Source organism: Anopheles cruzii, chromosome 2, assembly GCF_943734635.1.
Source record: "Anopheles cruzii chromosome 2, idAnoCruzAS_RS32_06, whole genome shotgun sequence".
NCBI classification, from domain to species: Eukaryota; Metazoa; Arthropoda; class Insecta; order Diptera; family Culicidae; genus Anopheles; species Anopheles cruzii.
In genome coordinates, this window is record NC_069144.1 from 47,834,295 (window position 1) to 47,848,786 (window position 14,492).

Sequence of the window (14,492 nt, forward strand, 5' to 3'; positions counted from 1 at the left end):
GTAATTAAAGCGCAGTCTAAGTATAAAGTATCACAAGGCTTCTCTCCTCCTGGCTAATAAGTCTTAAACCAAAAACATAAACAACCAAAGCATATGGCCCCGAACTAATACGAATGAGATATGTTGCCACCCTGAGGAGGGGTTCGTTCCGTGCCCGCTCACTTCCTGCCTCCGCTCGCCGGCGGAAGAGAAGGAGCAAGCACGATCGGGGAACCCCCCTCTGCAGCACTGACTGGGACGGAATTGACGGCGATTGCTTCGCGGAACCGACGATCCTTACTCGCATATCTGGAGGGTGGCGCAGCGGCGCTCGAGTTCCTCGTTGAACGAATTGTCGAACGTTTCGTCATCGATCCACGTCTCGACGGTGCTGGCGCTGGTGCGGCGCGACGAGCAGCGCGTCGAACGCCACACCACGTCCGTGTCGATCTCGTAGTGCTTGTTGTTCAGGTTCTCCCAGACGTCCGTTTGCACCTGGAACGCCGGTCGGTACTGCGGATGCTTTGGTTCCACCACCACACCGGCTGACGGCGGTAGGTGCTGCTGCTGCTGGCTACTGCCGGTGGTCGCCAGCCGGGCCAAGTGGGCCGGAGAATACTCGAACGGGTTCCAGTGCGATCGGATCGGAGTGTAGGAGCTCTGGACCGGGTGCGCCGATACCGGCTGTTGCGATGCTGGCGGTGCTGGTGGTGTCGAGTGAGCCACCGGACTAGCCTTCACCGAAGCGCTCGAATCCCAGGGGCTTTTGGAGACCTTGTCCCAGCTCGTACCGCCCCGGATGTTGTAGTTCCGCCACGGGTCGACAAAGTCCTCACTTTTCGCCGCCGCTGCCGCCACCGCCAGGTGGAACGGGGAGGACGAGCAGGACGACGAGAGGCCCTGGAAGGCCAGCGAGGCCGGCGAACCGGGACCACCGGACAGGGACGTGGATTCCGCCTCGGTCAGCTGATCGATCAGGTAGCGCTTGGTGCGATCGTACTTGACCTTCTCGAACAGGATCGCGGCGGCCGTTTCTGCCACCGTTAGGCGCTCCAGTACCGACGGGCCGCCGTTCTGGTGGTGGTGGTACTGGTTGGCCACCGCCGGTGTCGTGAGGGTCGTTTCCTGTTCCTGCTGTGGCCGGAATTGCGGCTGCGGCTGTCGATCACCCGCCGAGAACATGAGGGCACTACTCGTGAGGGTTATTGCCTCCTGTGCCTGCGCCTGGTGGTATGACCTTCGCCACCGTCCATCACCGCCCTCCGTTGTCACCTCGCCACCGAGTTCTTCCACCGTGACCACCTCCTCGCACTCGTTCTCGTCATCGTCATCGTCCGCCGCGTCGATGTGGTTGTAGTTACTTCGCCGGTGCTTCTTGGAGGTCAGAAACAGGGGTTTCGATATTTTTGCCAAGCCTCCGCCGTGATGGTGATGGTGCTGCTCCTCCGGGCCACCACCGACGTCGACGCCGCGCATCAAACTTTTGCTGATCTTATCGAGCCGCGCCCCAATCAACCGGCTGCTGCTGTTGTTGTTGGCCAGTGTCTGCGAGTCCGGCAACTCCACGTCCGCCGCTGGAACCGCCGCACTGGGCTGCACCGGTGCAGTGACTTCCTGCGTGACTCCTGCTGCAGCCGCCACCACCGGGGGACCGGCCGTTCCGACCGACGGCGTTGTGTCGAACGTTTTCGAGCGCAGCCGGAAACATTTGCGCAGATTCACGTTCTTGTTGCTGGTGATATTAGTGCGCTTCTTCGGCAAGTTCTTCGCGTTCCGGGCCGCACTGTAGTTGTTTTGCGTTTCGGGAATGTTGTCGTCCGACCCCGAGTAGGACCGCCGGAAGCTCAGCGACTCACCGGCGATCGATTGCTCTTCCGCGAGCGGATGAAAGCCTCCACCATCGTGCGGCGGGTGATGATGGTGATGGTGCTCCAGTCCGGAACTGGCCGACCAACCGAACGTCGAGTGGCGCAGCTCATCGAAGCTCGAATTGGTGGTGGTGTTGGTACCTCCTTCCAGGCAACCCGGCTGTATTTTGCAGCGTGTCGGCGTGCAGTTCTTGTGCAGAACGTACTTGGCCGTGATGCGATTGTTGAGGCCCACTCCGCCTGCCGTCGGTGACTGATCATCGTCGCCGCCGCCGGAGGTTGCGCCACCGCCACCGGTCGTGCTCGAGTTGAGCGACAGTTTGCGAATAATCTGCGAAACGAACGGAAAAAGATAGAGAAGAAATGATTAAAAATCGAGTTTCACACGATCGCAGAGGTCGCTCGCCGAAAATAACCTTCCCCGCCGGAAGGGTGCTGCGCCCACCACCAACGGCAGCTGTCACGATGCATTTCCAGACTCTTCTGAAGGATCGTGCGATCGTGAAAGTCCATTTATTTTCACTTGGTCGAGCAACAATCTCAGTGCTCAGTGCGGAGAACCGGTTCCACAGCACTTGGGTCGATAAAATGCGTCCATAAAATTACGTCGGCCCGTTCCTTCCGTTCTGATCTCCCCGGGGCCCGGAACCTGGGAACCAGAATTTTTCGACTCCTTCTTGCTTTCCCTCGCTCTCTTTGAGGCGATCATCGTCGTTGGACTTTGTTGCACATTTATGATGTGCGACATTGCGCGGCGTGGAGTGGAAATAAGATACGATGTGAACACACACACACAAAAACGCATTCGCGTTTGGGAAGTCCCTCAGTTTGAGACAGGAACAAACAGGACAGAAGGAAAACGTTGGGACGGTCCTCTCAATGAGGACCCAAAAGTTGGGGGGACTAATGTTTAAAAAGGTTCTGTTTTCGGTTTTTTTCCCCCGCACAGTTTTCCGATGCTTTCGTCGCTTCGCATTAGCATTGAAGGACCAGGAGACCCAGCGGAACAGTGGCAGGTTCCGGCCTTGTCCGCGTTGCGATGCTTCCAATTAGTTAATAACGAGCTAATTGTGGGTATTACAAACGAGCTCCCCACTGGAAATGGGTGTTTGAGAGAGAAGTTTTGGAGCATCTCACCAGCCAAAGTGTTATCGAAAGTATACCACTTTTCGCTTTTATCACACCCTTCCGCGTGGGGCGTGTGCAATAAAAGTCCTTTCCCACTCGAGAGACTACCACGAACGGGCGCGAGCCGGACGGACGAGTAATAAACGAAAGTTTTTACTACCTTTGGCTGTTGTTGCGATGAGTCCTTCCGTCGGACACGGACGACTCTGGACGGTGTGGCACAATTTTGATCTCCGATCAGCGCACACGATGGCCATTTGCCGTTTGGCCGTTTGGTGCAGCGGGTGTCAGAAACACGAACAAAACACGACAAGACATTCCACGACGATGTGTGTGAGTGTGTTGGAGCCCGAGAACTCGGCTCGGTCGTAAGGGCCCAGATAACCATCGGAAGACCGGTGCCAGTCCATTAACGGAGGAAGCAGCGAAAACCCGATGGCGAAGAAATCTCAGCGCAGCGAAACGGCAAAAATCCGGTTTCGGCCCGATGGGAACCGGAGTGTGTTGGTGTCCGTTCGAGGGCACTGTGCACTAATGCACCACCGTGTGCGCCGATGAAGCTGAGGTGAGTGTCTTTCGCGAAGGTGCCGCGACCAGCGAACGGCGATGATGGTGCACTTATGACGTGGGCTCAGCTGCGTGTCAGCAACCAAACAGTCTAAAACAGTCAGCTGTCGGTCGGGCGCGATCCTTGGGGCCGGTGCCGGGGTGGTCCCACGAATGGAAACAGACAGAGAAAAGCTCTTTTGAAAAGTCTGTTCCGAGTCCGGTTCGCCCTCACCACCACTGAAGGATCATTATCTCCGGAGTGGCTATTTCCATAATTTCAATATAGCGCACCGGTCTGCTGGTCGGGACGCGGCGGTCGGGTCGCGAGAACCACAAACATAATAAATAACAGCCCCGCGCGCGCAAAGGGCTTAAGCTCCAATCAACTCCACGAGATGCCCTGTCTGTGCAGCCTGACGGGCCCCGAGACGGACGGACGGACGGACGGTGAAGAGTTAGGCCACGCACTGCACAACTCAGGGGCGTGGGAAAGATAATATTTTTCTTTTATCCAACCCATCAAAAGACGTTCCGTAAGCCCCGCCGCGCGCTCGCTAACCGTAAAAGAAGGATAATCATCATCGTCATCATCGTTCCCCCGAGTCCTGGAGAGATGACTCACCATAGCACGGGGCGCGCGAATTCCGGTTAATGGGCTTCCGTTGCTGGAAAGACATGACTCATTTAGAGACGTCTGTTTTCCAGCCATCGAAAAGCCTTGCGAGCCGGCCTCTCCTGGAGGCCAGACAAACGATAAACGGACGGCGGTACTTACGTGAGTAAAATCGGAAACACACATGTATCGCCTGCCTGCCGTTCCGGTGAATGCTTCGCCCAACATTTGCGGGAGATTTCGGAACAGACTCCTAAAAGTACCGGGGCTTAACCGGGTTCCGCAGTGGATTTTATTTGCCGCAGAACAATAACGACGCCGCAGCCGCCGCCGGATAATCTGCCTTCCCCGAAACGTGTCTTAGGCGGGGCGCATCAAAAAACCGAAGGACTGTCAAATCCGGTTCCAAATCCACCGGCGGCACCGGGTCCCGGTCGAACCACCGTCAACCGTCTTCAAAAAACGGAATTACACATTTCCCCGACGGCCGGCTCCATTTCCGGTGGCCACCGATACGCATCGATTGAATCGTCAAGCGCAATTTTATGTTCCGGATCGATCCGAGTGTGTGTGTGTACAACGCGACAACTGAATCCACCGGCTGGCTGAATCCACCGGGGGACCTCAACGGGACCACCGATGACCCCCGTCACAATTGTAAACAGAAAAAAGGTCAAGGACTCTTGAGAGGTTCGCTTGGCCGGGCGGAGGACACAGTCTTCCCCTGCCGTCGTGCATTAAATATTTGATGGCACGACAAAGTTTGCCCACGGCCACAGGACCACACTTCCGGTTGCAAATGAATTTGCCCGCCGCTTGCCACTCACCCAGTGACGCTCCGGGGCGCCATATTCTTACTGGCGTGCGCGCGCGTGCCCCTTTTTCCGGGGCCAAAGTTCTGTGTCCCCTCCGGAGAGCTTTTGGGAAAGCCGGACACACACGCACACCCGGTCGGGTCGGGTCCGGGTATAATGTAATAAAGTTGCACACTTCCGGACGAGAAGCAATTCCGAGTCGAGAAGATGGGTTTGGCTTCTCGAAAATGATACGATTCTCAGGGGGACGGCGGTGGCGCAATTTTGCTGATTGAAGCACTTTGGCCACACTTCCGGACGGGCAACCCGCAGCCGGAGCTGGAGCCGGAGCTGGAGCCGGAGCCGGGGGCCATCGTACAAGAAAAAAAAGGATACACCAGCAGATAAGCTCGACACGCGACCCGTAAGCTCAAGCGTGACCCGTCGCCACCGTAACGAAATCCCAAACCCAAGCACCCGTGGCAACACCCGGTGGAACTCGAAAGTGGACCCAAAACGCGTAAAGAATAAAATCAAACATCCCAACGAAACTCTAATTCAATCACACATCGCTGATCGAGAACGGTGGAGACACAGACACGTTCCGGCGGTAGACCGGGGTTCCGATGATGACAACCAAGATGTTTAAGAAACAAAAAATAACAGACGAGACCTTTCGCAGCGTGAGATCTTCGGAGAGAAGCCAAACATCATAAGCGTTCGAGGACAAGAGGGGCGCACGGACCAAAAGTGTGTGAAAGTCCTCGCATCCTCGGAGCCTCGAGGACCAGAACTCTCCCACGAGGCTCGCCCTACGCCCGACACACACAGCACCATCACCCGCTCCGTACGGACGCGGATGGACGGATGTCCTCGCTTGCCTCATCCCAAACAAAAAAAAACTAGTTCCCCTCGGGTGGGCACGCGGAACACGGGCGGAGGGTTTCCTAAATAATAAGCTCGCCTAAAACCGGCCCGGCCCGACCATCATCACGGCGCACGACGGACGACGACGACGACGACAGGGGAACCCGTACCGAGACCCCGCACCCGAGGAGCAGGTGTGCGGCGTTTGCTGGGCTTCGCCCGTCGCCATGGTTCGCCCGCCGTCGTCATAGTTGTTGGCGTGGGAAAGTTGGAAAAAAATCCGGGCCCACTTCGTCCCCGGAACCCCGCCGGAGGATATACAGAGAGAGGATGCGGAAAGCGAGATGCGAGCCCAAGTGGCGAAAGAAACCCCGAAAACAGAAGGAAACCAAACACAAATCGCATCGCATGTCGCCGTCCCCGCGAGAAGCCATCGATGGAAGGTCTCTCTACCACCACCAGCGCGCCTCAGAGCAGCTGTTTTTCGAATCCGAGAAGCATCGGCATCGAGCATCGAGAGGAATCGGTGGGATTTTTACGGACTTCTAGTCGTCGCTCCTTCGCTTCGCTTCGTGCACAGCGAAACAGCTGTGTATAGTCGCGTCCTCAAACCGAGCTTCGGACCATTTCTGAATCCCTATCGCGCCCGGATTAAATTGTTCGTCTTTTGGCGGGGTGCTTCGCATTCCTTCTGATGCCGCTCGCTCGCGAGATCAACAAGTTGGCCACGGCTTCGCCGGTAGTGGTTGTTGTATTGCACTTTCATAATTCAACAAAACATCACTCCAATTCGGTCGCCCTCGATAATAAACGGCACAACGCGGTTTTCAATCACAATCATAACCCATGTCCTTGCGCTTTGCTTCATTATCTGTTGGCTTTCTACAAAAATAAGGAACATAATGTGGAACACATCTCTACACTCTCAGCACACAACGGTTTGTACTCACCTTAACGCAACACTTCTTGGTTTGCTTCAGTAGATGCGACATGGTCATTATTTAATGGTCGGTTTCGGGTTACTGCGCCACTGCGGCCTTGGTGAACTTCCGGACACACACCCACAGACAGAGGGCCCAGGAACTTCCGGGTGGATTGATTGATCACTGATTCGATTATCGGCCGTTGCCGGCAGGGTCGGTCGCTGTGCACTACTGCTCCACAATTGCTCTTTTCTTCCGATCGATCCTAGTTACCATACGCCGCCGCCAGCAGCTCACAGACACTCTCAGCACGCTAGGACACCGCCAGAGACTGCTAAGATGATGGCCCAGGTGATGTGCAATCGCGTTGCAAGGGGGCATTAAAAGCACACGGTTCACTGGTTTCGCTCGCTCGCTTTCTTGTTGCGTGTCACCAAATCCAATCAACCTAATGAGGCAAATTCAATTCCACTTCCATTTCGACGCTTCGACTCACGGGACTCGCAATTACTTCGCACACTCCAATTGGGGGCGCCTAATGCGTTTCTAGTAGCACTGCCTTCTGGTGTGATTTTGGTACACAAGCTTTCTGCTTCAACGAGCAGCCCCGATGTGACCACACAACAAGCTGCCGGCCAATTTTCCGTTTGACATGAGATCACTTCGTTCACAGCCTCCAACCATGCACCACTGCACTCCGCGCTAATAAACTGCACTGCTGCTGCACTCTGATGTTTGCCGGTTCGAAAATCATGGCAATCTCGACGCGCGTACCGCAGAAAACGTTTCCTCTTCGAAGTGACGGCCACGAATCGAATGAATGGTGGAATTCGTCGAAACCAACCAGCAACCAAACCAAACCGAAAACGAAACCAACCAAAGTGAAGCCGAAGCTGGATGAACACCGGCCGGCAGCGCGACTTCTCCTTCGCGTGAACACCAACAATCAACGTTTCCCCTCACTACGGATGAACCGCGGTTCTTCTGTCACTCTGTTTCGTTCGTCGGTTACCGTTTCGGTTCCCACGCTACAAGCGGTGACGTAAGAGAGCGGGCCGGAGAACGACCGAACCACAACAAAACTCTCGACAACCGCACACACATACACGCACATGACACGATGCTTTTACTTATCCTCCGGCTGTGAGGTTGTTGTTGTCGATGGTTGCGGTGGGGTTATCAGCTTGCTGGGGTCCCCGCACTCTCGGGCTGGTTTGATGAACTCTCTCGCCTGACCTGCCTGTATGCACGGCACGTCGTTGTGCAACGGGGCGAACTTACCTTTTCTTATCACGCCGAAGAGATCGCCGTAGTGGCGGCCGGCGTGTGGTTTTATTTTTCTTTCCCGAACTTCGAACCATACGCGCGCACCCTACTTCCGACTCGGAGAGACCCCTCCACGCGCGCGAAAGGGAGCTCGGCGCAAGTGGCACAAGAACTTTTCTTTCGACTTCCTTTTTGGGCGCGTTTCCGCCCCAACGAAGCACACACACACGCTTACCTGGTTTTATTATTATCATTACACGGTGGGGTTGGTGGCCAAAGATGGCCGCTCTGTTTCGCTTTCCCACGATGCTTATCGGACTCGCGGCGAGGAGGAGGGTGGTGGTGTTGTTGTTGTTGTTGCATCTTGTGTGTTTCGGTTTCCCCATTTTATTGCCCCCGATCCACGCACGCACAGGCCGTTCTTCAGTGAATCCGCAAGCGCCCCCCCATAAGATGCTTCACTTTTGCTCTTTTCCTCTGAGATTTACACTCTTTGGTCAAGCTTTCGGGCGAGTGGTCCGTCGAGTGATTTTTCGGGAGCAGGAAGTTGAAGAGCCTACGGAAATCATCATCAAATCACGGTGCATGGGCCATTCAAAGGCTGAGGCCGGGAGGGATCGTTTACGGGGAAACAAGCCATTTGATTTCTGCACACGTTGCTGTCCTTTAACGGGGGCTTTGGAGGATTAGTTTGCTAAAGACTACACAAAACTATGACGATCAAACTAAGTTTGTGTGAGGTACTTTGTAAAAAAAATGATTATTTTTCTCCTTCGAACCGGATTTGAACCAGTGACCTATGGATTTCTATTGTTTCTAGAGCTGATCGTGTTGCTTTCTATGTACTGTTGGAGTACCGATCACATCACGACGATCTCCTGCAAGCTACAGTCCACCGCTCTACCAACTGAGCTATCGAAGGCTCGGAAGAGCCACGGCTTATCAGTGTTTTAAACTTTACACTCAACGATCCCGATCCCAAATTCCTGGAGCTAGTTCCCCGTCATACAGCTAGGAGATATAGGAGCTCATTCCGATTAGCTGATTAGCGTTCAAGAAAATATAAATATAATTTGAAGTATGAAAATCCTAAGAAGCATGTTTTGAACAAATAAACAAAAAAATTACGAAGACTTCCTTCGAACCGGATTTGAACCAGTGACCTATGGATTACTATTGTTTCTAGTGGTGATCGTACACTGCACACGATCACGACTACGTAAAGCTACAGTCCACCGCTCTACCAACTGAGCTATCGAAGGCTTCAAGAAAGGTTCGTGCCGTTAACAATAAACTTTCGCTCCACAAAGCAACAAACGGCCACGAAGCAATAGCACCGAGCCAATAGAAAGAGGGAGAAACAGCAAGCTTGAGAGCTTGCTTGGAGTGGTGGCAATAGTTGAACTCCCTTCTCTTGAAGCTACGATATAAGTAACGAAGTGAAAGCAAACTGTCCAGGTGGTCTAGACAGTTCATATCGAAGAAGTAAAACACGCCCAGCGTATCTTGAGTTCAACATCAGTAAAGTAGGTTAAAATAGCTGTTAAAATCCCCAAACCCAAAAGGAAAAATGTAACACTGATGTAGGGTGTTGAACAAAACCGATCTTTTCTTCGAACCGGATTTCATTCAGTGACATATGGATAACTGATACACGCTCCTGATAGGCTATTCCAGGGAAATTAATGATCGTACCACACACACAGTAGGTCGCACAGCAGCAGCGATCGAGCGATCGCCTATGTGCAACTTATTTTTCTCACGATCATTACACACACACACACGGGGTCCATGTTCTGATTCCCAGCACACCGCCCCACCAGCCACCAGTCCATCGCGCTCTGCTAACGGAGCTATCGAAGGTGCTGCCGGAGGTCCAATCTGATACCGGACAACAATAATAGCAATAAACACTTCGCGATGCCACCTTTTTGCGACGACCTACGACGCCCTGTGGCGCATATGGGGAGGCCACAAAAAACCATCCCTCGTTACAATTAACTCGAAGAAGCGGTCGCGGGAACGCTGTCGGGTGCAGAGGACGCACGCACACTTTGGGGACAGGAAACGGATCCTGGGAGTCGCGCCTGTCGCGACGGATAATTTTACGCTCGGACGCTCTAATTGTCTTACTTCTCTCTTTCAAAATTTCACGCCAAAACGGAGCCAAGACGGTGGCCCCGCGTGCCTCCGCTACTGTCGCCGTCCCGCGCGCCGCCGTGAAATGAGTAGCTTTCTCTTCTCCGTCCGTTTCGGTCTACTCAATTGTGTAAAGATTAACGATGGCCAAAAAAATCTCCAACTCACACTACTGGATTGCAGGAAACGCAGAAAACAAAAACCCAGCTTAAAATTACCAACGAATCATCAAGCGGCCGTGGCGATTTCATTCGCGATTTCCCACGGTAAGCGAAATAAGATCAATTTTTACGCGGATTCCACGCGTCAACCACGCGGCCCAAAAGGACGCAGTTTGTCACACGAGGGCGCTAAGAAAACGTAATACCAAATGGTCGAAGAAGCACCGCAACGTACATCCCGAAATCGATATACTCGCGCGGACGGCGGCTTCAGCAAAAAGCTTTAAAGCAAGATAACGAGCACCAGGGGCCCCCTAAAAGGGGCGCACTCTGTGAAACACAATCAATATAAACAAAGCTTAATTGCATTACGGAAAACTCGCCGAACGAATTTTCTCCGAATTTGCTCGCTCATAACCAGTACCGGGCACAGAACAGAACAGGGACAGAAATAAAATGGACGACCAAACCGCCGACCGCCTCCACCGACATCATGTTCCGATAGATCTCTTCCGGCTGCTTTGAAGGCACCCGTGGATGGCCAAGATGGGAGACCGAAAAAAAAGCAACAATACCAGGGGAAACGAACCTAGGGCGAAGATTTCAACCATTCCGAACATCCATCGAGGCCGAGCAACAAAGTGCATAATCCGCTGACTCGAATGGCGAAAGCAAACAGAACCGCACGCGACATCCGTGGTCCCGGGAAGTGAATGGCCCCGGGAGGAGCGTAGCGCCACGTGACCAAAGCCCATTTCGAAGCGGCACACACGAAACGGCGGCTCTAATTGCGATGGATTGGCACAGGCAGGCAAGAAGAGCCTTTCGTCTGCACCGTGTCCTGTCCGCTGCGCCCCCGAAACGAGACTCCCATTTCTGGCACCAAAGATGACTGATGAGTGACGTCGGCATGCGTTCGGGGGCCCCCGCCGGCCGTTCGTTTCAACACCCCTTCGCTCTCGCTCGCGGGGTGTTGTCGGAGCCATTTTGCACCGTGTCCTTCACTTCACTTGCGCAACTCTTATTGTTCCCGCAGAGCACACACGCACTTAACACAGTCCCCGTGTGTGTGCTTGCGGATTGAAATTTCCAATTATCTCACCAGGGAGGGACTTCGGGCGAGCCGGTCCGCGGCGACGGTTATAAGGGTCGCCTTCAAGGAGCTGCCAAGGATTAGGATAGGATAGGCTTTTTTCCGACGGCGAAAGGGTCTTCGAACTGGGCGAATCCAGCAGGAAAAGTAGGAGGAGACTAAGGACACGGCGTTCTGTCGAGTACGGTGCTCGTTCGGTTGACCATTGTTGCCCGAGGACAGGATGTCTGGACGCTATCTATCGGTTGGATTCCAATCAAACTGCACTCTGTCTACAGGCGAAGCAATCCCACCTTAACAAATGAATTTAATTTGTACTAAAATAAAGATCGTAGGTTGGAGATTCACGAATGAAACAGCAGTTGGGGGTGAATCGCAGGAGCAAACAGGAAAAAGAATAGTAATTGCGCGCGTATTCATCAATTCCCATTTCACTCCTTCGAACCGGATTTGAACCAGTGACCTATGGATTTCTATTGTTTCTCGTAGTGCAGAGAGACCGATTAAAGGATCCATTGCTACTACGATTTCTACTACGCTACAGTCCACCGCTCTACCAACTGAGCTATCGAAGGCTTCGAAGAGCCACGGCTTATCAATGCAAGACAGGCTGTGTTTTAAACCTTACAGTAAACGATCATCGTCCGGGCATCCTGCAAATAGTACCTTCCATGCAGCTTAATGATAGCAGCAATCCAGAAGTAATTGAACTTCTGAGAGATTGAGATTGAATTGAGATTTACCGACAGATTTTCTAATAAATATTAAAATAAAACGAGAAACTCAAAACGTAAGAAGCATTTTTTGAAGAAACAAACAAAAAATTACCGACTTCCTTCGAACCGGATTTGAACCAGTGACCTATGGATTTCTATTGTATAGAGAGAGAGGCGATCAAAGTGAGATGATCACAGTGTTTTGGGGGTGCATTTTCACCACACAATTGACCACACCACAACTCGCTCATCAAGCTACAGTCCACCGCTCTACCAACTGAGCTATCAAAGGCACTGTGTAACTGTGGTCCATGTCCATGATGGGTCCTGATCAAACAAACATCAAACAAAGTAATCAGCATGATTAAAACACCCAAAAGCGCACACCAATATGGAGGCGCTCTGCTTTTCATTGGGCCCACCATTTGAAATTAAAATCGTACCTCATTGAATCGAACGCTGATTCCCCAATTATCGTCCCTTTCTCTCTCTTGTCAAGATGGTTTCGTCGAGAAGCAAAAAGGGAGCAATCGCAGTAGCCAACGGCAGTAAACATTCGAAATGTCAGTGGGACGCGTCAGCCATATTTGTAAGGAACACATTTATAATTTTTTCTTGTATTAAATACCACGCCCCGCGACACGTCGCATTATGCTGCTGCCAGCAACATTTTTGCGAAAAAGGAAGTGATCCCCAGTGCCCCCCTCACATGTGTTCCGAGAAGTGCACGCCACCATGGGAACCACCACTTCAACTGGTCGCCCGTCATAAAATCGACGCATAACTTTTGAATGTGTCCCAGGCTCTCGCTTTCGGGCACATGCCTCCCAATTCGGGACCGTGTAAAATCAATTTTAATCATCCCATCCGCAAGTGAAATGTAGCGACCTCGTCATAATACGAATTTGAGCAGTCGAGTAGTGTTTTAAAAATATCATCAAGTTTTCATTGAAAAAAGGTTTTCTCCGCACAATTGGAGATTACTCCAGTTAGTTCATCTTTAACTCTCAACGCATTCAGAAGCATAATACTAGTCTTCCCGATCACAAAAATAAAATATAAGAAATATTACAAGATTTCTACATTGGTGACCCCGACGTGATCGGGAGGGTGAAAAAGTGTAAAAAAAATACTGTGAACCAGCGTGTCGTCAAAAAACAAAAAACCATGCCAAAAAAATTGGGTACGTCAAAAAGCCTACGCCGCACGAGCGCCATTTTGTGGCTACACGTACATAGTCTTCCAACGAAGAAGCAAACACGCTGTGATGAGAGTGCTCCACACAAACTCAACAAGGGTTCCGAACGAAACAGCTGCGCAGTGCTAAGCAGCGAACAGCTACCTACACACATACTCCCGACGAGGGAACGAAAACACGCCAACACGAGCATACGAACATCGAACAACGGAACAACACACTGCAACGAGCAGTAAATGCGCCGACGAGAGCGCCACACACTCTCAAATCGAGAGCAATCCTGCACCAAGCAGCGATGCGCACCACAAAGCGCCACATTCTCCCAACGCGGGAGCAACGCAAACCCACACACACTCTCAAATCGAGAGCAATCCTGCACCAAGCAGCGACGCGCACCACAAAGCGCCACATTCTTCCAACGCGGGAGCAAAGCAAACCAACACACCACCTGACAGTACGAAGTACGGCGATTACAGGGCGCTGAAATCTCAGACGGTCCCTGGTCGACACCCGCACCGTAAAGTCAGGATCATCTCACAACTACCCTGGGAACAACGCCGACCCAGGTTCATCTTCCGTCAACAATAACAGCAGCAACATCATTTGCACGAGCAGCACCAGCATCAGCAGCAACAGCAACAACAGCAACAACAATAACAGCAACAACCACTCACCGCGGCCAGCTACGATGCCAACAGCGACGCCGTCAGCACGACATCATCAACGACGCTTCCGGACCCACCGCCAACAATCACAGCTTTGCACGAGACGCAGATATCGGCGCAACGAGCAGCCGCCTAGCAGAGCCAACAACACAAGCCACCGCCAAAGCAATGATTTCGAGATTTGTTTGGCCCGGCATTCACTATTCACATCCAGATACAAAACAAGCATCAGCACCGTCACCGGACTCGGCATTATCAGACGTTCCACTGAAATCTACAAGATCCGGTCGACGCGTACTATTTCCTTAGCGCCTACTAGCCTACAACGGATATCGCCTGAATCGCCAGCTGTCCGTCACGCGCGATTCCCCTCGACGATTCCTCTAGCCTGGCGATTCGGCTAGAAGGGGGGTAATGTAGCGACCTCGTCATAATACGAATTTGAGCAGTCGAGTAGTGTTTTAAAAATATCATCAAGTTTTCATTGAAAAAAGGTTTTCTCCGCACAATTGGAGATTACTCCAGTTAGTTCA

At 52.5% G+C, this 14,492-nt stretch overlaps 1 protein-coding gene and 4 non-coding genes across 5 annotated transcripts; all 5 read right to left on the bottom strand.

The window, feature by feature from the left end:
- Positions 1-235: 235 nt before the first annotated feature.
- On the bottom strand, positions 236-6,796 carry LOC128266855 (uncharacterized). Its single transcript, XM_053003645.1, has 2 exons — positions 6,749-6,796; positions 236-2,178 (listed from the first exon to the last, which is right to left on the bottom strand). Exons 1-2 carry the CDS (start codon positions 6,794-6,796, stop codon positions 277-279), a joined length of 1,950 nt encoding a protein of 649 aa, XP_052859605.1. The 3' UTR covers positions 236-276.
- A 1,960-nt stretch (positions 6,797-8,756) lies between these two features.
- Trnay-gua (transfer RNA tyrosine (anticodon GUA)) lies at positions 8,757-8,909 on the bottom strand. The gene is made up of 2 exons: positions 8,873-8,909; positions 8,757-8,792 (listed from the first exon to the last, which is right to left on the bottom strand). It is a non-coding gene; the product is annotated as a tRNA-Tyr (tRNA).
- Positions 8,910-9,122: 213 nt separating this feature from the next.
- Positions 9,123-9,249, bottom strand: Trnay-gua (transfer RNA tyrosine (anticodon GUA)). The gene is made up of 2 exons: positions 9,213-9,249; positions 9,123-9,158 (listed from the first exon to the last, which is right to left on the bottom strand). It is a non-coding gene; the product is annotated as a tRNA-Tyr (tRNA).
- Positions 9,250-11,815: 2,566 nt separating this feature from the next.
- Trnay-gua (transfer RNA tyrosine (anticodon GUA)) lies at positions 11,816-11,955 on the bottom strand. The gene is made up of 2 exons: positions 11,919-11,955; positions 11,816-11,851 (listed from the first exon to the last, which is right to left on the bottom strand). It is a non-coding gene; the product is annotated as a tRNA-Tyr (tRNA).
- Positions 11,956-12,213: 258 nt separating this feature from the next.
- On the bottom strand, positions 12,214-12,388 carry Trnay-gua (transfer RNA tyrosine (anticodon GUA)). Its single transcript has 2 exons — positions 12,352-12,388; positions 12,214-12,249 (listed from the first exon to the last, which is right to left on the bottom strand). It is a non-coding gene; the product is annotated as a tRNA-Tyr (tRNA).
- Between the last annotated feature and the right edge of the window lie 2,104 nt (positions 12,389-14,492).

What these genes read in the sequence shown, in the direction of transcription:
- LOC128266855 (XM_053003645.1), bottom strand. Translation starts at nt 6,796, where the DNA reads ATGACCATGTCGCATCTACTGAAGCAAACCAAGAAGTGTTGCGTTAAG. An exon ending in CCAAGAAGTGTTGCGTTAAG is followed by an intron (nt 2,179 to 6,748) that starts GTGAGTACAAAC and finishes TTCGTTTCGCAG; the next exon opens with ATTATTCGCAAACTGTCGCT.